A 23,934-nucleotide genomic window follows, 5' to 3' on the forward strand; every position below is an offset into this window, starting at 1 on the left:
AATACATTACACAAGCCCCACTAAAACAAACAAGATTTCATCACACTGGGCAATGACTGTCATTCTTATTTTTGAACAGTAGGCTATGTTCCACCCACAATGAAGTCAGATGTTTGCGTGGCGAGTTCCCCAGGAAGAAATAAAGAAATAAATAAAGACACAGGACACCAAGTATTAGGTTAATGGGCGCAATAGGTCACAACTTTATTGATTACAGGAATGAGCGGTATTGGCTTAGGCATTGGTCCTATCGACTAGCCGGCTTCAGCCCGATTGCATGAAGACCGGCAAGGGTTAACCACCAGTAGAGGGAGTCTTGCTGAGGCACGTCAACTAGGAGCTCCCCCGGGGTCACCGCTCAGGGGCATGCCTTAGGCCCAAACCTCCATAGGCTTCAGACAGGGCAACGCCCCCCGGAATCCTTTATCGGACTACCCTTTGCTGTGGGGGGAGGCGATGACGCTTCCCCCCCCATACACTTAACCCTCCCTTACCAATGCCTAGCCACCAATGCCGAGGAGTTGTGACGAGTTGCTACGAGGTAGGCGAAAAACCAATTGGCTTGAGCCAATTTGCCAGTTGGAAAAAATTCCTACCAGGCCCCTTGCAGCAACCAACCGAAGTCCATAGCAATTTTAAGGAGCCTGCCGGGAGGGAGGGTGGGAAACAGGAACAGCTGGCTGGCGCGGCGAAAAGAGGGGGAGCCTCAGCTGTGCCGGCCCTAAATAGGGTGGGCCACGCCCCCCCCCAGTCAGCCAATTGGTGACACGGCCGAGGATTCTCTTGATCTCATGGGGGCTGGGCGTGAAGCCCGCAACCCCACCTCCTCCCAAGCTCGGAAGTGGCTTTCTAACGACACACCTCTCCATCCTTCATCCAGCCAAGCAAGTGGTATTATAATAGTTCAAGGACATGTTACAGTCTGACAGAATCACCAGAGGTGGTGCAGAACAGTGAGAGATGTGGCCTGCAGAGGAGGTAGACCAGGTAGAGCATGTCATTTCAGGGGGTGAAACTTAATTTTTGCAAATTACTTCAGTGAGGGGTTTTCAGTTTTTGGGGTGTGAGGAATTATTATTTTTGCCATTGGACAACATTTAGCTTGGTAAGTCTATGTTTGATGAAGAAGCCCATAAACAGCTTGCACATAGTTATTGATGAGCTGGGGTGAATCCTAGGAAAGAAACGTTTTGGGTGACAGAGACATATATGAGAAGACCAGAGACAAACATGACTTAGCGTATAAGTACCGTAATTTTTGCTCTATAGGACTCACTTTTTCCCTCCTAAAAAGTAAGGGGAAATGTGTGTGCAGGCTGCCCAGCTATCCCAGAAGCTAGAACAGCAAGAGGATTTGCTGCTTTCACTGCGCAGCGATCCCTCTTGCTGTTCTGGCTTCTGAGAGTCAGAATATATTTTTTCTTGTTTTCCTCCTCCAAAAACTAGCTGTGTCTTGTTGTCTGGTGCATCTTATAGAGTGGAAAATACGGTAGTTATATACAGTCGTACCTTGGTTTTTGAACAGCTTAGTTCTTGAACGTTTTGGCTCCCAAATGCTGCAAACCCAGAAGTGACTGTTCCATTTTGTGAACTATTTTTGGAAGCCGAACGTCCAACGGGGCTTCCGCAGCCAACATCCTGCAGCCAATCAGAAGCTGCACTTTGGTTTTCAAACATTTTGGAAGTCAAACGGATTCCGGAATGGATTCCGTTCAACTTCCAAGGTACAACTGTAGTTGTGGTTCGAGGACCCGATCCCCGCGTAGTGGAATGAAAACACAAGGACACGTGATATAAGGTTAATGGGCAAGAAAAGGCCACAACTTTATTGATTACAGCAAGTGAAAAAGTATTGGCTTAGGCATTGGATTATGTCAGCTGACTCCACCCCCTCAGAGAGGGGTGAGTCTAAAACAGGGGGGTTTATTCACCAGTAGGTGGAGCCTGTTGATGCTAATCCAACTATAAGCTCTCCCCTGATGTCACCGAGGGTCGTGCCATGGCCTCCCGCCACGCAGGCATCGGACAGAATACACGACCGCCAGATTCCTTTAACGGAATACCCAAAATTGAAGGCGCAGGCGATGGCCACACCTAGCCCTTCGACACACCACAACACATTATTCCAATGCGTAACCTACCCACCAATACCACGAAAGTTGTGACGATTGCTACGAGGTAGGTGAAAAAACCAAAAAGCCTAATGCCAAATGGAAAAATTCCTACCAGCCCCCCCGGACAACCAGGGTGACTAACCTAAGGTCCATAGCAAGGCCAAAAGAAAACTGAGACCCTGAGCTCTATGGGAGTGGAGGGTGAGTGACTCGTGACGGGACGACGAAAAGTGAGGCCAGAAGGCTGGTGCCGCAGCAATTTTGGCTGCTGTACACGCCCCCTCGCAGGCACCTGGTTGGGTGCCTCCCCGTGGGCGTGGGCACCAGCCAGGTGAGTGGGAGGCAGGGGGCTAATGCCCCTGCTTGAGGTGGAGTCCGGATCCCGACCACAACCACTCCCCTCTCTTGCAGGAGGAGAGTCTTTGTATACTAGTGAGAGGGTGAATGAGAGGGAGTTGAGACAGTCCTCAATGTATATCTAGGAGACTTCATTTCAAATATCTGCTTAGCTGTAATGCTCATTGGATGACCCTGGGCCAGTCACAGTGTTCCTGTCCAAGGTTGTTGTTAGGTAAAATGGGACAAACCCCATATCCTCATTGAGAAAGGTTGGGATACATTTTTAAAAATAAATAAATAAATAAATACTTATGGATGTTTTATGATGAAACCTAGCCCTTGGTGACCCTAATGCTTATATTAAAAATGTTTTCAAGAAACTTTGCATCCAGTAAATATGTGACTAATATTTAAATGGGCAATTGGCTTAAAAAACTAAATTTAAAAACAAAACAAAATTGGCGTTCTAAATTGTTAGAAATGAATGCAAATGTATCATAAAGATAGTAAAATATCATTAAAGTGTCAGCGGTGAAATTTAATAATCTTAAATGAAATTAAGGTAATAAATTAACCTAAAAATTAATTTAGTTTAGAATTTAGCATTGAGTTCATGAGTTAAATAATTATGTACTATTATAATTTTTTGAAAGATTGTAATGAGTAATTAATATTTAAATGTAAAATTGTACTCATAAGTATTCAGGTATGAAAGATTATATATCTGTAGTAACATACACACTCACTCTCACACACACCCAAATCAGGTTGTAGCTTGAAAGAACTAATTTTAAATGATCTATCAATAAAATTTATTCAATGTTTTCTTGAAGACAATCCAAGGTTTGTGCAATGATTTCTCCGTATCTGAGTTATTAACATCTTATAACATTGTGTTATGCTGCCCCTGTTCTAATTTATAAAGTGTCAAAGCATTTAACCACTTGCATCCAAGAACACACACGAAGCAGTTGTTGTGCAGCCAGTGGCTCTTTACTCCTCTTCTATTTTATTTAGTATTTCTGTTTCCTTTTGCTTTTCAGCGCTGCTTTTTCCATGACACAGTGCACAAAACCACACTAAAACCTTTTCAAAATTAAAATGTTGTGCATGCTTGCAGAGAGAGAGAGAGAGAGAGAGAGAGAGAGAGAGAGAGAGAGAGAGCGCATAAATTTTAAGATTTGAATCTGAAAAGTACTGTGGGCACAAGTCATGATTTTGGTGGGTGGCCGGATTAGAGGTGGTCTGATCACAGTGCCTGATCTTCCAAGAAGACATGACTGTCTGAGAGGCCTTTCTTCTGACTTATGTCAGAGAGAAGTCAAATTTGGACTGCAGTCAAGGCCAGTAGATGAAGTGACTAGATCCTGATAAGTAATGAAATAGTATATACAGAATAACAATCTGTAAAGAGGGACCCATCAATGTTTGACTGGTAGGATGGGGTGCCTAGAAATTTATGGGGCAGACTAGGGGTGCACCTTCTAAGGCACTGTGTTCCCTCAGTAAACCTGACGGCAGAATCAGACATGGCATATACAATATATCCTTCAGGTACATCCAGTATACCTGAAGGAGCGTCTCCAACCCCATCATTCTGCCCGGAAACAGGTCCAGTGCCTAGGGCCTTCTGGCGGTTCCCTCACGGCGAGAAGCCAAGTTACAGGGAACCAGGCAGAGGGCCTTCTCGGTAGTGGAATCCACCCTGTGGAATGCCCTCCCATCAGATGTCAAGGAAATAAACAACTTTCTGACTTTTAGCCGACATCTGAAGTCATGGGAAGTTTTTAATGTTTGATGTTTTATCGTGTTTTTAATATTCTGTTGGGAGCTGCCCAGAGGGGCTTAGGAAACCCAGCCAGATGGGCAGGATATAAATAAAGGTAAAGGGACCCCTGTCCAGTCGTGGATGACTCTGGAGTTGCGGCGCTCATCTCGCTTTATTGGCTGAGGGAGCTTCTGGGTCATGTGGCCAGCATGACTAAGCCGCTTCTGGCGAACCAGAGCAGCGCATGGAAATGCTGTTTACCTTCCCGCCGGAGCAGTACCTATTTATCGACTTGCACTTTGATGTGCTTTCGATAAATATTATTATTATTATATTTATATACACACAAGCTACTGTATTAGGGGAATGGATGGAACCCACACAAAGCTAAATGTTATGTCAGATCATCTTCTGCATTATTTCAGCAGTCTTTCCTAGCTCCTCTCACCTGCCTCTAAAGCTTTTAGACTTTTGGATTTTCCATTTAGCCTGAGGTCTTGTACATGTAATCAAACTGTGGGAAACAAAAACAAAACCCAACCCCCCCCCACCCAAATTGCTGAGGATTTCCAGCTCCCTTGTATGCAGCAAGGTGACATGGTGGACCATTGATCATTTCACAAAGAAGACTGTTAAGTTAAGCTACTAAATCAAAATAGAAAAATAACTGATGGGAAAATGGCTTTCCTATTCATTTTTTGCATGTGTTCAAGGTGTACAGCCGACCATAATGCTCTGCATTTATATGGAAATGAAGGCCGCCTAGGGACTGGGTGTATTAATGTTCTTGCTCTAATATAATAGCCCGTGATTTTGTGATGCTTTCTACATCTAGCCACAATCATCATGCCTAGCCAAGGTTGCAATAAGCAAGCAAATGGAGTTACCAGTACAGTGAAACAATCATTCACAACTTACGTAACTGTTTTAAAAACAGAAACAGAATGTCACTTATGGGTGCCAAATAAATAAACCAAGTCAGGAGTTATACAAAATTATGCTGATGGTGCCTATTTAGCAGTGTTTATGAGGGGGCAGCCATGTTTCTTCTGTCAAATTCCCCCAGGGAGCAATGCATTATCACCAAGCTTTGTTGATCCCAGGGGGACTTGCTCTATGTTCAATCTAGGCACATGGCAGCAAGGAGCTCTGTGGGGAGAATGGAGACACAATATATTATTATTATTATTATTATTATTATTATTATTATTATTATTATTATTATTATTATTATTATTATTATTATATTTATACCCCACCCATTTGGCTGGGCTTCCCCAGCCACTCTGGGGAAGCTTCCAACAAAATATTAAAATACAGCAATGCGTCAAACATTAAAAGCTTCCCTAAACAGGGCTGCCTTCAGATGTCTTCTAAAAGTCTGGTAGTTGTTCTCCTCTTTGACATCTGGTTGGAGGGCGTTCCACAGGGCGGGTGCCGCTACCGGGAAGGCCCTCTGCCTGGTTCCCTGTAACTTGGCTTCTTGCAGTGAGGGAACCAACAGAAGGCCCTCGGCGCTGGACCTCAGTGTCCGGGTAGAACGATGGGGTGGAGACACTCCTTCAGATATAGGTTTAAAAGGAAAAGTTTCTTGGATCAGAGGCAGTGCACAACCCTCAGACCACTTCACAACAGAATCTACTGAACTGCAGATTCTGAAGTCGATCATTGATCCAATCTGGTCAATATTTGCCTGGATTACAATCAGAGAATCATAGAGTTGGAAGGGTCATCAAAAGTCATATAGTCCATCCCCCTTCAACGCAGGAATTTCAACTAAAGCATCCGAAACAGATGGCCGTCCAACATCTGTTTAAAAACCTCCAAGGAAGGAGAATTCACCACCTCTCATGGTAGTCTTTTCCACTGCTGAACAGCTCTTACTGTCATAAAGCTTTTCCGAATGTTTATTCGGAATCTTGAAGCCATTGGTTCGAGTCCTGCCAATGAATTGCTACAGATCAAACCCCACTGATGTACTCACAACATCGCTGACTTTTAAAATGCTGTTTAATGGAATCAGTTCACACATGCAGTTATGAGTCATCGAGGGTTGGTTCGCACATAGAGTTTGGATTTGATATCCCGCCTTTCACTCCCCTTCAGGAGTCTCAAAGCGGCTAACATTCTCCTTTCCCTTCCTCCCCCACAACAAACACTCTGTGAGGTGAATGGGGCTGAGAGACTTCAAAGAAGTGTGACTGGCCCAAGGTCACCCAGCAGCTGTATGTAGAGGAGCGGAGACACGAACCCGGTTTCCCAGATTACGTGACTACCGCTCTTAACCACTACACCACACTCTTAACATAGTTAAGAACTGGCACCAAGCGGTGGTTTGCATGTTAAACAGATATCACAGACCGATACATAACGTATAGAACTTTCCTATAACCTCCAATCCCTGCACAGAAATTTTTGTTACTGGAGTCAGAGCACACATTCAGTTGAGTCATCAGGTGCTAAGAAGCCACTTAAGGGAGGATGTATAGCTCAAGTAGGACAGTGCATGCTTTGCATGCAACATCTCAAATTCAACCCCAGGCATCTCCAGATGGGGCAGAGAGATTCCTTTCTAGAACTCTGGAAAGCTCTTGTCTGTCAGCATAGATAATACTGTTCTAGCAAAACCAGTGTAATGACTCAGCATGAGTCAGCATCTTGTGTTCTACTTAACGAGTTCTGATGATATACCTGCATGCCTAAATTGACAATACAAGAAGAGGTGGCTATTAAATACTATCTTCTCTTTTTATTTTTTGCTGTTGCATATTAATCATGGATAAGGTCACATTATATGAGAGTGATTTTGAGAATTCTTACGTTCCCCCACCCCACCACCAAAAAATCTTTTCAGAAAGTTTAATGTGAGGAGGAGGAGAAATTCTCTCCCAGTCTCTTCGTCAACCATGAGGGAATTTGTTCTTGTGCTCAGTCTAGTTAATGTTTCATACTACCCTCTAGTACAGTGTTTCCCAACCACTGTTCCGCAGCACACTAGATGTTGCCTGGTGTGCCGCGGGAAAAATTAAAAAATTCGAAAGATTTTTTTTTTAAAAGTCAAATTTTCGATTGGGGCTCTGTTACTAGATGACCCCTGGGGTTCCCTCCCTCCCTCCCGCTCTGCGCCTCCCTCCTCCTCCGGGGAGGCCCTTCCTGGCTCTCGGCCAAGGCTTGGCGGATGCCACTCACTCACTCGCTCGCCCACCCGTCCCTCCATCCCTGCACCCGACCTCTCCCCCTCCATCCCCGGCGCGGGGGCTGCCGGGATCCGTCGTCCCCTCGCCCTTGGGCTCCGCGCCCATGTGGGGTGCGCGAACTACGTTTCCCAGCGCGGCCTGGCGGGCCGGGCGTTTTGTTTGAAGCGCTCTTCTCCCGGCCATGGAATGAGCGCAGCGGCGGCGGGCGGGCAGGGGCTCTTCCGCGCAGACCCCGCACAGCCTGCCTGCGCCCCCGCAGAGATCGGGCGGCAGGATGGAGCCCGGGGATCCCCGCGGAGGCGGAGCGGCGGAGGCGGAGGCTGCCCCCCAGGTAGGGCTGCGTCGGGGTTTTTTAATTTTTGCAATGCTGCATCCGCGCCGGAGGGGACGCATCGGACCGCGGGAAGACCCCTTGGCGTGCGTGCAAGGCAATGCATGCGTGCAGGCGTTGCATGGAGTGCAGTGCAATGCAATGGCAACGCGGCGCCCTGCATGCATGCATGCAACTTCCACCGGCGCTCCGGACTTGGCAGGTGAGGGGGGTCCCCAGTGGGCGGCAGAGAGAGCCGGGAGGGCAAAGGGGAGCCGGGGGGGAGCAGCGCTGCTCCCCGAGCCGAGCCCGGGGGGAAACTTCGGCGTCGTTGCGCCGGGTGTTGGAAGCGGAGGCTGGCGGGGGCCCCTCACCTGCAAAACCTGGTCGCCTCTCATATATTTCGTGCATTGCATTCATCGCCCGCTTTCTCCTCCAAGGAGCTCCCGGGGGCGCGTGTGGTTCTCCCCGTGTTATCCTCGCAACAACAGCCCTGTGAGGTGGGTCAGGCGAGTGGCCCAAGGGAGCACCCAGGGATTGTCCTGGCCAGGTGGGGTGATTTGAACCCTGCTCTCTGCCCGGTCTTCGTCCTCATTTAGCCCCCACATGTGCATGACTGTGCATGACTGAGGTTTTCCCCCCTCGTCTTGGCTATGGTGTGAGTCTGTGCTGTTAATTAATGGGGTTCTGCCTTCGGAGAAGATGAGCCAGCCCTCAAGGAGGTGATTATGTAATTTGCTAGCAATTCATGTCCCTCCCGGCGTGACGCTGCGCGCTGACGTCACGGGGCTGTAATGGTGGTGTGCCTCGAGATTTTTTTCATGAAACAAGTGTGCCTTTGCCCAAAAAAGGTTGGGAAACACTGCTCTAGTAAAGTTCAAGTCAGAACGGAGCTCGTCTGGGTTTTGCGAGGATAATCCCTTTTGCAAGCCCTGTGCAGGCACCCATCAGAAGGCTATCTGTCTAAGTTCAGCAGAGCATCTCATGATCTGGCTGTCAGGCTGATGGTAAGATTTCATCAATAAGCAGCATAGAGCTGTCCGATCAATACAAGCCTAGATAACCTCATGCTATTTCCCCTGCCCCATGGGTGAAGAGGAATGATGTGTGTGTGTTCATACTTGGAACCGAAGCACAGCAAAGAGTCCCAAGTGAGAGACAAGCTTTTGGTGGAAAAAATACTTAAATAAGTTAACCCTGTGCTCATTCTGTTGCCATCACAGCACAGGTTTTGCTTTGGATAGTTATTGAACCACTGCTGCAAAGAGATGGCATCTTTTGGGACAGAAAGGGAAATAAAGTCAACTTGTGGTTCGAGGACCCGACCCCCGCAATGTGGAATGAATACACAAGGACACGAGGGAAATAAAGTCAACTTGTCATCATTGTACAGTGGTACCTCGGGTTACAAACACCTCTGGTTGCAAACACTTTGGGTTACAGACTCCGCTAACCCGGACGTAGTACCTTGGGTTAAGAACTTTACCTCAGCGTGAGAACAGAAATTGCACGGCGGCAGCTGGAGGCCCCGTTAGCTAAAGTGGTACCTCAGGTTAAGAATGGTTTCAGATTAAGAACGGACCTCCGGAATGAATTAAGTTCAAAACCAGAGGTACCACTGTATTGGACTGATTCAATTGTAGTTATTTTGAGAGTGGCACCATTTTAACACCACTGGGAAGGAAATACTTTGTTGTTTGCTTTGTCTGCTCACATCTGTGCTGGCCCTTAGTTTGCCAAGATGGGAAGGGCCATAGCTTGAGATGTTAAGGCCTCAGGAGGGAGAAACACTAGGAATTGCCCGACCCCGACACAGTTTTTGGTGTGTGGTTTTTTCACACCTTCACATCTCAAACCATTGCTCATTGGTATAGAGTACAGTGGTACCTCGGGTTAAGTACTTAATTCATTCCGGAGGTCCATTCTTAACCAGAAACTGTTCTTAACCTGAAGCACCACTTTAGCTAATGGGGCCTCCTGCTGCCACTGCGCCGCCGAAGCCCGATTTCTGTTCTTATCCTGAAGCAAAGTTCTTAACCTGAAGCACTATTTCTGGGTTAGCGGAGTGCGTAACCTGAAGCATATGTAACCCGAGGTACCACTATATCTGCTTTGCATGCAGAAGAATTTCAACGCCCAGCATCTGCAAGTAGGCTAGGAAAGAACCCTGCTTGAAACTTTGGGGAGATGATGATATTTGTGTACCACCCTTTACCAACAGGTCTCAGGGCATTTGGAACATAAAATCACAATATAGAAACAAAAGATACATAATAAAAACAAAAACAACACAATAACCCCCCCTTCCCAGCACATTTTATAAGGGACTGGCAGTCAGTACAGACAATACTGAACTAAATTCACCAGTTGTCTGACTCAGTCTGACCACTTGGCTCGTTTATTAATTTTTTAAAAAATTATGAATGTATCTAAGTGATATACAGCAGAAAGCAGTTAACAGTCTCATTAGAAAAAATATACAACAGAAAAACAGTAAAGCAGTTGTATAAAAGCTAAGGCTTTGCACAGCCCCCCTGATCTTGCCCCAAATCAATTTAGGGGTGCAGCTAATGTTTATATGCAGCTGCATCTCCTTCGCCCTGCTCCACACTAAGAGAAAGAGGGTTCAGTGAATGGGGAAGACACTTGTGAGCCTGCAGGATTCGACCTTAGTGGGGAATACACCAGTAAAACAGACCTCTGCAGCTTTCCAACCCAGCTCCAGGCAGCCCGGCCCAATCCAGGGCAGCTCAGAGTTCTCCTGACCCCAAGCTTGGATCCTTGAAAATGTGCTATATACCAATTGTACCATCCATGCACAAGGGGGAGATAGCAGTATGTTGGGAGAATCCCAAGCTTTGAAGAACTTGTGTGGGTGGGGGGAGCATCTTAGGGAGGAAAAAACCCTAAAGAAGGAAAATACCCAAACAACCAGTATGGAATGTTTATGTTCAGTAGGTACCCAATTCTGATTTACTGTTGTGGGATGGAAAATTGGGAGGCAGAAGAGAAAATGGAGTGGAGTGGAGTATTCTGGGAGGAAGGCATGGCTGGCACCTGAAGGAGGAACACTTCACAAAGCAGCATTTTCTTGTATGGCCCACTTGTAAAGCAAATAAATGAAAATTTGCTTTATTTGAACCCCGAAGTCTGCCACTTCACCCTACCTAATGCAGCCTTGAGAAGCATTAGGTATTTAGACTTAATTCTGATTCACATTAAAGGCAGATTTTCCCAATCTATGTTCCTAAGACTCTTCACGTAAGGTTACGGCCAATTAAAACCCCACTGTACATCTCCTCTGTCTTTGTCTTTAGAAGAGGTATAGGAATAATCATGGCCAGATAATAGGATCACCACAGCTCAGAGAGATAACACACGGAAAATACTTGCTAATGAATCTCTGTATCCCCCCCACTCCCTGTGTGCTTTCTCCTTACAACCCGCCCTACAGGAACAAAACAGTTTCTCAGCTGCAGCCATGCCTACAAAGAAAACTCATTATTAGCCAAAGATTTGCAGAGAACTTTGCTCTGCCAGCCAAGTTTGGTGAGTGCCCCCGAGCCTCAAGCAAGAGACCTTAAACTTTTTAAAGTCTCGGTGACTTGCACGAAATAGCTTGAGCTATCGAAAACCGAGATCTTCTAAAGCAGCGATTCCTAAACTATGTGCTGAAAGAGAACAGCAAGTGTGCTGTGAGAAATAAATTAGAAGTTTCCTGTAAGTTGAAAGCACCTACCCACAGATGAGACTGCCTGTTGTGCTTCACTGTGGGATGCACTGCTCTGGCATTGCCACATTCCACCACATTCCTATTTGCACTACAAGATTACATAGATAGATAGATAGATAGATAGATAGATAGATAGATAGATAGATGATAGATAGATAGATGATAGATAGATAGATAGATAGATAGATAGATAGATAGACAGACAGACATGCCCCTTAATCACTGCAACATCAAAATTTCAGGCATTCAGCCTGGACACACAAGTGAGAAAGTGCGTTGTGGGGTAGTGTGTGTGCAGATGGCATATTGAAGCAGCACCACTCACCTGACCTCTGATTGGCTGTGTTGCTGCTGCTTGCCAGGAGGTAGAGAAGTGGCGGCGGCAAGCTCAGTGTCATAAAAACACCAGCAGGAGCACAAGATTGGCTCTGTAGGTGTGTTTCCACCTTGCTGACTTCCCTATCCTAGTAAGCAGCAGCAGCAGCACGACCAACTGGAAGTCAGGTGAGTGTCGACAGCCCGTGGCATGATCAACTGCTGAGTCTGTGTTTGCCCTACCCCTGAAAGTCCCCATGTGTGCTCTGCCCGGAATGCAAGCATCCTCACAATAAGCTGATGAGGTGGAATGCGGCTTGCAAGGCCAACATACAAGCCCCTTTTCAACCTGCACACAAAACATGTGAAGGTTTGGAGAAGGTGTGCCTGGCGACCTTGCGGGAGGGCATCCATACAGAGGTAAAGGTAAAGGGACCCCTGACCATCAGGTCCAGTCGTGGCCAACTCTGGGATTGCGGCGCTTATCTCGCTTTATTGGCTGAGGGAGCCGGCGTACAGCTTCCGGGTCATGTGGCCAGCATGACTAAGCCGCTTCTGGCGAACCAGAGCAGCACACGGAAATGCCATTTACCTTCCCGCTGGAGCGGTACCTATTTATCTACAGTGGTACCTCAGGTTAAATACTTAATTCGTTCCGGAGGTCCGTACTTAACCTGAAACTGTTCTTAACCTGAAGCACCACTTTAGCTAATGGGGCCTCCTGCTGCTGCTGCGCCGCTGCCGCATGATTTCTGTTCTCATCCTGAAGCAATGTGCTTAACCTGAAGCACTATTTCTCGGTTAGCAGAGTCTGTAACCTGAAGCGTATATAACCTGAAGCCTATGTAACCCGAGGTACTACTGTACTTAAACTTTGATGTGCTTTCAAACTGCTAGGTTGGCAGGAGCCGGGACTGAGCAATGGGAGCTCACCCCGTCGCGCAGATTCGAACTGCCGACCTTCTGATCGGCAAGTCCTAGGCTCTGTGGTTTAACCCACAGTGCCACCTGTGTCCCCATGCGTAGAAACAGGGCTTAGATTGGAGCCATGTATAGGGTTGACTCCATTCAAAGCTAGCATTTGAGGAGACGTCAGGTACTCGGCCATTTCTGACTTGTTAAATCTGTGATGAAGGATTCACCCATGGTTACAGTCTCCACCACTGCATGCTGCAGGCATCAAGCATTAAATGTGCAAATGTGGGCACACACTCTAGGTGTTGTATATTCATTTCTTGGCCAAGAACTGGTATCAGCTGCCAACTCTTATCATCATGTTCTATAAATCACAAAACTGTTTTGCAATTTGTGTAATGAGGGAAAAAAAGGTTGTTTGGGTTTTTAAGGTGTTTTTTTCTCCTTCTTTCAAATTCAGCATATTCTATAGAAAGAAAAAGCTTGCTGTGAAAGAGCTTAAAGAGGAAGTTAATAGTGCCATAAAATATGCATAATGTTTTAGTGAGAATCCATCTTCTTTTAGAAGCTCCTTAGAATTTAAGGCCTTAATGGGGTTGAGTATTTCTTGTGAAGGAAGAGTGGGAAAGACCGACGGAGAGAATTATCTTTTCATTTTTAGAAAGACATTATTTTCTTGTAATTGCAGCTTTCTGTGGTGATTAAAAAGCAATGCAAAATCTTTTGATTGAATAGATCTGTCTTCTTGTCTGAAAATTTTAGTTCTGATGGGTATACTGCCTTATAAATTTCATTAAAAAATTATTAAAACTTATATGGCTGCCCATTAAAGTCCTTAATAATTGTGTTACATGGACAGAATGAGTGCCATCTGTTTTTCCCTTAGCGCAACAGCTGAGTGGTAATCCAATTTATGCATTCCCCTTAATACATTCTTCTCGCTGTTTCAAATAAAATGCATTTTCTCTTTGACAATAAGCTTCACTAATTGCAACCTGGGCATAGGACTGATGCCTCGTGTGTGCATGTGTGTGTGTGTATCAGCATTCACTGCTACTAATATTTTGAAATGGCCTTTAATTATTTTAATTGCTTTTTAAAAACACACTGCTTTTTATGTGAACTTCAAATCCCCTTTGTTGGATAGTATAGAAAGCTTACACCGAACGAGGCAGGAACTGGAGCCCTTGCCAGGTATTTGCTTCCCTTCCAAGACGCATGAAAGTGGGGACACACTGCCCAAGTAGGTTTTGAACTTCCTCAGAGAGCGAACACAAGGAGAGCAGGCAGCCTTCTGTAGACTTTTGCCCTCCAACATCTGGGTGGTTGTCAGGATACTTACAGTAATGTCACAACGGCCTACCACTGAGTGTTAGTACAGCAATGCTGCTCACGTCTGTTCAGAAATAAACTCCATTGAACTCAGTGGAGCATATTCCCAGGTAGGGATTGGGAGAAATTCAATTCTGTTCATATACAAAGGCAAACTTTCTGTTTCCAAAACAATGCACAAATCAAAACAGAGCTGCCATTCAAAAAAAATTGTACTTCTCTGAATTTTGCATTGCTGTTCTCCAGCCATGTTTGCAAAAATACCTACATTAAGGTACATTGTGCACAACTATGCACATATCAGTAAAAATAACATACAAGAAATGCAATATAAGAGGGGATTTGTTTTTACAAAAAAAATTAGGCAAAGTTGCATACAAATGTGGATATTGGGGGGAAATAATTAAAATGCTGACAAATTTTCGTGATGGTGTTTTTAAAAATCACAAGCTGCTGTGGAAATGTGGAGAACCGAGTTTAAGCTTGGAGAAATCAGAAACAGGGAGATCGAAATTCATCAGTTTGCCCATATTCTTCCAAGGTATGTGGATTTAGGACTGGAGCGCTTTCCACTGTTTCCACGACTGCTGCCTGAATGGTAAGCTTAGGCTGCAATTCTAAACACAATTCAGGCAATCCCATGTTTTGCTGGAGCTGTGCATTTGAAGCTCCTGGTGTAAAGGTGTTGTGTGTGTGAGAGGAGAGAGAGAGAGAGAGAGAGCAGCTTTGGAGGCCACAATTTGAACAGAACCTGCAGAGAGGGAGATCTAATCCTTTCTCCAGCCTGGGAGCTAGCCCCAGTCAAAATTGGGAATCCCCACAACTTCTTTTACAAAAAGAACATTACCTTGGGCTCCAAACATGAAGCTCCAACATGACATCTCTGGCTCTTTCAGCTCTGAGAGTAAGTCCAGGTGAACTCTGTGAAATTTACAGAGGATCATACTGCACATTTCTCATTTGCAATAATGAGAGAGAAAGGAGGCTCTTCAGATAGAGAGTGAACTTAAGAAGCAGAACCAGACTCCATGATTACACACCAGCTGTCCTTATTTCCTGGTGGTTGTCTCCAGTAAAAATCTTCATTCTGACATTTATATCTCACTCCTGATAGGGGTCGAAGAATGTCAGTTCTGATAGCTCTCTCAGTCTCTTGCTTCCCCCATCTTCAGTTCTGTTAAAGTGATTTCCACATCAGTTTGCAAAAAAAGTCTGGGTTTTCATGCACACTAATTAATGCATTTTTGCTAGCAATTTCCCCTAATAAAACACATTGTCAAACATTATTGTTGCTCATAGACATATTTGTGCACACTCCCTCCTAATGTATGCCATCTTTGTAGGAGGAGAATTCATCATAAAATTTGGAGCAGTTCAGATTTTGAAGGACGGATGTGTTTTGATGCAAGTATTGGAAGGGGACATTTGTCCACAAACAGCTTTCTGAGTCATGTGGCTAGCATGACTAAACCGCTTCTGGCACAGCGGGACACCATGACGGAAACCAGAGCGCACGGAAATGCCGTTTACCTTCCCGATGCAGCGGTACCTATTTATCTACTTGCGCTGGCGTGCTTTCAAACTGCTAGGCTGGCAGGAGCTGGGACAGAGCCACAGGAGCTCACCCCATCACGGGGATTCGAACTGCCAACCTTCTGATCGGCAAGCCCAAGAGGCTCAGTGGTTTAGACCACAGTGCCACCCGTGTCCCTGAAGCTGGCAGTAACAGTCATTGTCTGGCATCCCAAAGACATAGCAGTTGCATGTGAGTTCTGATCACCTTTTCCCATCAAACTGAGCCCAAACTATTCTATGATTCCCTAATATTTTTGGCCGGTTTTAGAGAGGCTGCCTACAACAACTGAAGGGGAGCTTCAGCATGAGATCACAATGAGATTTAGACCACAGCGCCACCCCCGTTCCTGGTTAAACCATGCCTAAGTTTTAATTCCAGTGAATGTACCCTGAATATGATTTAGTTGACTATAACCCTTTGGCTCCATTCATGGTTGGTTCTAGATCCTGCCACCATCATTCTGCATCCCCAGAGAAATTGCTCCAAGGAAATGCAGAGCTTGACAGAAATGAAAAAGGTGGTTCGACCTAACATAACACATTGAATAGAATGTCACAATACCAATAACCAAACAGATCTGATTCTGCGATGGCGTTATTGAGGGCACGAGGACAACTGGAAAGAAGGGCAATTTAAAGGAGAATGTGAATATTTCCATGTGGAATGTTGAAACATTGCTGGAAAGGGGTTTGTTTTGGCATTGCTGATAATGTCTACCCACACAACCTCAGAACGTAAGAAGGGGCTGCTGGATCAGACCCATCTAATTCAGCATCCTGCTCTCAGGGTGACCAGCCAATTGCCTTTGGGAAGCAAACAAGCTGGACCAGGGTGCAGCAGCGCTCTCCCTGGGCATTCAGAAGCATGCTGTGGAGGCAATAGGCATCTGAATAAGCCCACTAAAGATGAGTGGGTTTTGGCACAGCTGCGGCATTATGATGGCACTGTAGCAACAGCAATTTCCCCCCTCTTCAAGGTGTGATGTAACCGCGATTGTGAAATGCTACACTGATTCGATTGGAAACTCAGGGGGGGGGGTTCTTTACCCATCTTCTCAGGTCAATAGCTGGCGTTGCAATATTTCTTGTACCCACTAATGAGAACATTTATTCTTAGATACAGACGAGTAGCTCAGTAAGTGTAGGTGGTGACCTGTGCGTGTATCTTGCCTGGTGGGGGAGACTTGATACCTCTGCCAACATATTATTGAATCTTTAACTCCCACACTGAGCCTCCACTAATTTCATTTAGTGCGCAAAATTCAGCACAATGTTCAAAATGAAAGATTTCTTTTATGAACTCTCCATAATAGGTGCCAAAGGCACTTTCTCCCCACCACCCCTCTGTCTGTCTCTCCCTCTTGGCCCTGACAGAGTGAGAGCGAGTGAGCTCGTGAGTTATATTCTGGTCTGTTAAATGTGCACTTATCTTCCCGACTCCATTCCCTGGCAACAATATTGCCGCCTCTTAAATATTATGTTGCAACTGAGAAAAATATTATACAGGCCCAAGATGCATGTTTCAGCAATGCGCCTACCAAAATAGTGGGAATGTGTATGGAAAATATGATCAGAAATCTAGGCAGGAATTGAGTGGACAAATGAGTGCCAGTTCCAAAATTCCCTTGTTCCCATGTATCATTGTTCGACTTCCCTTTCTTTTATCCCTTGACTGTCTTGCCTCTACTTATTGCCTCTTCCACCTCACTTCCCTTGCCCTTTTGTTACCTTTTCTCCTTCCTTTTGAAGGCACTCAAGCTGGTTTGGGTCCAGCCCCTACCTTGACATCTCTAGGGGACTTTGGAGTCCTTAACCATCTTCTTTCCCTTTCACTCCAAGGCAGTCATTTGGCCAACTTATGCAATGGGTGTCTGGCTGTTCCAGTATTACCACTGGGATGAGTTCTACCCTAAAATAACCAAACAAGCAGTAGATGTTGTCACCTTCTGGACAGAAGAGTGGTGACCAGAGGTCTAACTGGGGAACCAACTGCATACCTGCCAGATCCCTGTTTTTCTCTTCGCAGCTCCCCAAAACAGTTACCATAAACTTTCTCAGTAACTCACCCAGAAACACACTTGAGAATATCTGGAGAGTTCTGCTGGATCAGGCGAAAAGCCCATCAAGTCCAGCATTCTTTTCTTCTAGGAGCCAACCAGATGCCTTTTATATCACCTTTCCTGCTGTGTTCCCTTGGAAGTACATAAAGGTCCCGTCCACTTTGGTTGAATCTCCCTCCCCCCTCCACCGCAAACAAAGGTGGAGAGCCCAAAAGTCATTTGACTTCCAGGAAGATGGCAGTACTTATAATAACGTATGTGAGAGCCTCATGACTTTTCCATTTCCCCCTTCGGGCCATGCACTCAGAAACCTAGCTTAGCTGATGCGTGTTTTAAAAATGGGACTAGATTGCCCTGAGACTGACCCTTCATGAGGAAGCATTGCTAGTTCCAAGGACAATGTACAGGGGTCGGCTGGGGAGGGGGGAGAGATGGGTGTTCTTTGTTGCGTGAAGTCTCAGCCATCTTGCAATTGCTGTCTGGAATGGCACCCTCTGTGAATGATAGGTTTCTTCGGGGGGGGGGGGGTCGTGAGGTATGCACACAATTTATAGCAAAGCCAGGACTGGAAGAATTATGACAAATATAGACCTATTTTTTGGTACCACTCAGATTATTATCCTGCCCACAAGTATGGTTCTGCTGCAAACAAGCAGTGTAGATGTTGCTGGAATGGAGCAGAGAAATGGCATCCCATAATACCTTGTTTCCTGTGCCTTGTCTGGCCCATTTTCACCTGACCTGAGAGGACTGGGACAATCTGACTGTGGGCAGAAAGCTGCCCCTCCCCAAGAGGTTAAGACAGAACTGTTAATGCAATGATTTCTTATGTGATTGATTTTCTTTGTCGCTATATTGTGATAAATTGGTTCATAGACCCTTGTTTCATATCCCGATTATTATGTATTTTTGTCATGCCACAAATTGTTTATTCTATAAATGCAGACATAGTGGGTTAATGGTTTATGCCATTGAGTTTTGTACTAAGGTAATATTTTTGTCAGTTTTGCCATAAGCCGCCATGAGCATTAGGTGGAAAGGTGGTGTAAAACAAAAATCCTTATTGTCATTGTACGTTATACATTTGGGTGCCTGGAGCAAAACAGACATTTGGCATGCATGCACGCACGTACATGCACACTGTAAAAACAGAAATAATCAATTGTTGATATTTTGATTTTAAATTTATCAACACCAGCAACATCGGTGCAGTTTTGAAAACGGTGGTTAAAATCAACACTGTTTTGAAAAAAAATAAATCAGTCCAGTATCTTGATTCAAAAGGGCACCCAACTGTATCCAAACATAGACAAAAACCTGCTCCATCATCTCAGGAACCATCATGCAACATTTGGTTAGGATATCTTAAGAGATACCCAAATTCATAGGGAGCAAACAAATAACTTTCCAAAAGATGTAAGTTCTGTATTTATATATTTCATATTTTATCTATATATCTATATATCTATATATCTATATATCTATATATCTATATATCTATATATCTATATATCTATATATCTATATATCTATATATCATGCACACTCTCTCTCTCTCACACACACAATATGGATATATAGATCAAGACAGATACACTATATAGATATAGTCTCTCTCTCTCTGTGTATTCACTCTTCACTCTTATTCTTGCAAGGACTGACCCTGGCATGCCCTGCTGCCCTAGTAAGTCACTTTCTCCCGCCCTCTCTGACACTTTTCTAATGAACAACTTGTATGGTGCAGGAAGAAGCACCTCCAGATAATCAACAGGCAACGTAATGATGGTTTCAATCACTCTGATGATGTTGATGATGACAGTGATTAAATTGGCTACTTAAAGCACCGTCCTGATTAAAATTATATTAAGAGTTGCCGCTATACTGTGTTGATTATTTCTCACGTCTTTCCATTCTGTGATCGATCTTTAAAAAATATTCCAAAAATAAAGGAAATGACTAATTTTTACTGCACTTCCCCCCCATGCTGCTCTCCTGGAGCATAGCATGAGGTAGATTTTTTTGTCAGCTCAGGGAAAGTGATGACAATCAGGAAGGCAAGAATTTTACGTGTATTTCCAAAGAGAGAGAGAGATCTGAAGACAATGCTAGTCGCACTGACACAGCACTCTCTAATTACAAAATGACAATGAAACTGCAGTTTTTCAAATTTAGCTTTTGAGCCAGCACACATTAAAATAAATAAAAGCTCACTTAATTATTGTGACATCATCACGTCCAAAACTGGCATTTAATGGTGAATTCTGGAATTTGGGAGAGAGAGAGACAATACATTTCTGAGGCACTACTAAATGTCTATTGTATAAGAGGCAACTTAAAAATAAATAAATCAGAATATTCATAGACTTAAAGCAGACAATAGCTAACTTTTACCCCCTTCAGATGTTGCAGGACTACAACTTTCACTATCCCTACTTACCCTGTTGGATGGAAGCTGATGTGAGTTGAAGTTCAACAACATCTGGAAGGGGTTAGCCATCCCTGGTTTAAAGCTTCTAGCAAATTTTCTAAGTTCATGGCTACCCTTGTCATCAACCCCTTGATGTATTTGGTCTTTGCTTATTCACACAAGCCTCAAGTAGGCTGGCAACATGCACATAGGATGTGAGTTTTTTTAAGGCTGTAAAAAGCATGTGGACCTTGTATATTCAAACAAAATTATCTTAAAGCCTTCATGTTTTGATGTAAACATAAAGGCTGTCTTTGTCTTTCATTTGCCATCTATTCTGAGTCATTTACAACTTTGAATTGATTTGCCGCATAAAAGTATAAAAAGAGTTGGCGACTCTTGTGTTTGTGTTTGAGAAATAGAGGGCAAATTTCTTTTAATGTTTTGATATTGTATAGCTATTTATCATTTCTTAGGAGGTTTCCTATTTAAAGTGTGATCTGTATATGCAATATGGCTTCTATCCAATGTGAAATTTTCCAATAATTTTCTAAGGATAAAATAATGTATAAAAATGGCTCTTTGCATCCAGGTCTCTTCTCTCCCTGAAGAAAAATTATGTGGGAGGAGCACCTTGCTGCAAACAATTATATTCCTATAGAATATAATTTCAGACATAACCTATATTTAATTGGACTACGTGTATCCCTCCTACTGCCCATGGAGCAGTCTAGTGTAAAAACAAAACAAAACAAATGCAACATTATCTTAGAATTTCCTGAATCATTTAGTTTGGAAAGTATCAGCAAGAGAAATGGAAACGGAGCTCAAGATCAATTATTTCTAGGAATATTGAATATTTACCTTGGGCTTTTTTGACAAATACTTCTGAAGAGTTAATAGCTCAAAATTGAATAAGGTTAACTGAGAAGATGAGCACTTTATATTAGAGAAACTATATTTATTCAGTTTTGCAAATTTTATTTCATAAGCCTGGGCTTCAGCCTTTGTCAAACTAATCTGGGCTGAAACCTGTACTCAGCAAGGTGGGTTTTTTTCTTCCACTTCCTCACTGGCTAGAACAGGGTAGCCAATGTGGATATTGTTGGACCACAGCTTCCATCATCCCTGACCTTTGGCCACATGGACTGGGGCTGATGGGAGTTGTATGCTACAGCATATGGAGTAGAGCAGACTGGTGACTCCTGGGCTAGAAAGTGATGTTGCCTGGAAAGGCCAAATCATGCTAGATTACTAGCCGTGGGAATCAGTTTCTCCAGAGACGAAGAATGGGGGTACACATGACTTGAACAACAATATGACACACACAAAAATAACCCTAGCAGAAAAAGCTTTACTTATTTTGCGTCTCCCTCTTTGTTGCTTCATGGGTGAGATTCAAAAGTGAGAGACTTGCCCTTCACTTTCTATGGATATCCTTTTTATCGATTTCAAGAAAACAAAATATCACTTCAGTATCAGTTTTTAGAACAACAGCAGCAGCAGCAGCAACAGCAGGAAAAGCTGCTTCAACTCCACAGAAGCTCAACAGAGGAGGCAGTAGTTGCCTCCTTTGGGAGGAAAAGTGGGATTAAAAAATTGAATCCATAATGATAGTAATAATGCCTTTTTAAGGGACTAAAGGAAAGAATCCAGGGAGGCAACAGAAACCTATAAAAACCCCAAGCAGCCCTAGGGTCAGTATAATAAAATGGATAGCATGCCTTAGGCCCATCCACTTGAGACATTTAAAGCGGTATCATACCACTTTAAACAGTCATGGCTTCCCACAGAGAGTCACAGGGCTATAGCTTGTTAAGGTTGCTGAGAATTGTTAGAAGTGCCCTATATCCCCTGCAGAGCTACAATTCTCAGAGTGGTTAAACAATCGATCCTTCTTTAAAGTGGCATGATACTGCTTTAAATGTATAGTGCAAATAAATGGGGTTTTATATGTAAAGGAAGCGCCTCCCATCCTAGCTAGCTCTTTAGGGGCAGCTGGGGAAAACAAGGCATGTTTTGCTTTGGCTGCTCCTGTCAAAAGAATATGTTTCAAAGATGCCCTTCAAAGGTTGTTGTTTTTTGTTGTTTTTTTGTAGTGGGAAATAGAGCGAGGGAGTGTTGTGTCTGCCTTGTAAAAGCAGAGTGGATTGCAGCACTCAAGGACAAAGATCCAACTAGCACAGTTCTGGGGGAGCTGAATTGTTCACTCAGAAGACCTTCTGAGAAAGAAAGGAAGAAAATGAGAGGTTGCATTTAGACAACACTTTATTCAATTTTCCTGATGTTTCCTTACCTGGTAATTTCTTGTTATGTATGATCTTTCACATGAGGTAAAAGCCACATCTGGAAATGTATTAGTTTCTAGTGGAAGCTCAGTACTCAATTCCACGTTAATTCCTTCCAGAGGGAGGGAAAAATCTGTCTGCAATGCCATTAACCTGGAAAGTTACAGGACATAATTTGGGTCATACTATTCTTTCCCACTGTTTTTGTGGGTGCAAAGGATTTCACCTTATATCAGTTCAGTGATCTGACTTAACTGTCTGCATCTTCTGCCTAACGTAAGGCATGAATTGCAGACTTGCTCTGGTCTAAGTAGCAGTTCAAGGGGCGGCCATTTTGATCTGGCCATAGAATGGGGCTGTCAGTTTTCATCTGTGAGCTGGGCGCATTACAAGGTCCAAATTGCTTGCAACGCCTGAGCAAAGTTTCAGCTCCCACAGCCAAGCGGACAAGAAAAAAACGCTTGGAATTATTGTCGCGGGGTGTTTCCGGAGCTATATAACATGCACTGTAGTCTTGCATGAGAGGGCACTGATAATTAATGTGTTTTTAACAGTGGCAAATAGGATTCCTCAAGCTAGCTAAATTTTAACCAAGTGTCAGGCCTGCTTCTTAATAGGAATTTTATGAACCGCCCGCACTACATCTTATTGCGCCCAATTTAAACAGCCCCCTCGGAAGTCAGTGCAGCGGTTTGCCACGCCAGAGGGCAACTCGTTTCACGGATGGCTCAACTTAGGGAGATGCCTGTCTGAGCCATCAATCACCCACAAGAATAAGTATCCCTTTTCTAAGCAGGAAAGTGGCAAGCAAGATGCCTGCCTCTTGCCTCTGGGTGGAGATGAAATGAACGTTTAAGTCCTTTCTTCAGTGTGGGAACACAGGCCTAGTTTGGGAAAACAGAATGAATCTACAGTAGTGCAAAGATGTCATTTTGTCCATTGTGATCTACTCTAGGGATGGGCAAGTCTGTCAGTTTTCCTTTCTCTCAGTTTCTCAGTTTCCCAATCTTGGGGTCAGCTTCCATCATTTCTACATTAGCTGGTGTCAGCATTTTATTATACATTTCCCCTGTTTTTACATATTTTGTATTCAGTTCTGCCAAATATGTATCTGTGTTGCAATCAATTTCCCTTAATAATACACATTTTTGCAAGTTACTTTCACTAATACATATCTTTTGTGCACTTTCTCCTAATATACACATTTTTGACACTTTTAAAATGAAGGATAGTTGTGTTTTGGCTCATCTATTTTTTTCAGAAAGTGCAAATTAGGGCTAAACTGACTTCATCCCCATCCCTTCACTAGCCAATTGAAAGTGGCATATTTTCAGGTGGGCGGGGGGGGGGATATAGTATGGAACAGATCAGGAACATACCATATGGAAATATTAAAACAAATATACAAATCTGAATCTAAATTCAAAATGCCCTTTATGGGCCTCTTTTGGTTGTTTGGATTTTGGCAGTACAATAGGAATTGCTTTTCAATATATGTATTTTTAAGCAAATTGAGAAGTACAGAAAAGAGTCCTTTTTATTTTTATATACTTACACTGTGTGTTCCAATATAATACGCAG

General features: G+C 44.0%; 1 protein-coding gene across 4 annotated transcripts in view; it reads left to right on the plus strand.

The window, feature by feature from the left end:
* Positions 1–23,934, plus strand: part of LOC308585313 (uncharacterized protein) — a 180,917-nt gene that overhangs the window by 139,507 nt on the left and 17,476 nt on the right. The window contains exon 1 of one of the 4 annotated variants that reach the window (XM_081190989.1): positions 904–987. The exons of the other annotated variants lie outside the window; for them this stretch is intronic. Coding sequence (XP_081047115.1) covers positions 961–987 — 27 coding nt within the window. The 5' untranslated portion in view covers positions 904–960. Of the gene's footprint in view, positions 1–903; positions 988–23,934 lie in introns of those variants that run through there. 4 annotated transcript variants of the gene reach the window in all.

The sequence above is a fragment of the Podarcis bocagei genome (genome assembly GCF_964188305.1).
Source record: "Podarcis bocagei genome assembly, chromosome: 4".
Lineage (NCBI taxonomy): Eukaryota > Metazoa > Chordata > Lepidosauria > Squamata > Lacertidae > Podarcis > Podarcis bocagei.